The 327-nt window shown below is 57.8% G+C and overlaps 1 protein-coding gene across 1 annotated transcript in view; it reads left to right on the top strand.

Annotated features, from left to right (window-relative positions):
• LOC113204179 (uncharacterized) overlaps positions 1 to 327 on the top strand; it is a 194,435-nt gene that overhangs the window by 149,538 nt on the left and 44,570 nt on the right. Inside the window, 1 exon segment of the mRNA XM_052268795.1 lies at positions 74 to 292. Within this exon segment, the coding sequence (XP_052124755.1) occupies positions 74 to 292 (219 nt within the window).

Here is a 327-nt window from a genome sequence, read left to right as displayed (position 1 = left end):
CCCGGACCACATCGGCGCCCCGCCCAGCTGCCGGCCCGAGTGCGTGCTGAGCGCGGACTGCCCCAGCCAGCAGGCGTGCGTGCGCCAGCGGTGCCGCGACCCCTGCCCGGGCTCGTGCGGCTCCAACGCCAACTGCCACGTCATCAACCACGTCCCGATTTGCACCTGCAACGAGGGACACACCGGAGACCCGTTCACTGCCTGCTTCCCTATACCGATAAGTAAGTTCACAGAAATAATGATCGTTTATATTCTCAACGAAGTCGAATCCTGCCGTATTGACTTCGCATGTATTGCAAATATAAATGAGGAAAAATAGTAATCGAT

Source organism: Frankliniella occidentalis, unplaced genomic scaffold, assembly GCF_000697945.3.
Source record: "Frankliniella occidentalis isolate FOCC.00 unplaced genomic scaffold, Focc_3.1 Scaffold76, whole genome shotgun sequence".
Classification (NCBI taxonomy): Eukaryota; Metazoa; Arthropoda; class Insecta; order Thysanoptera; family Thripidae; genus Frankliniella; species Frankliniella occidentalis.
This window is presented reverse-complemented; position numbering and strand designations above follow the sequence as displayed.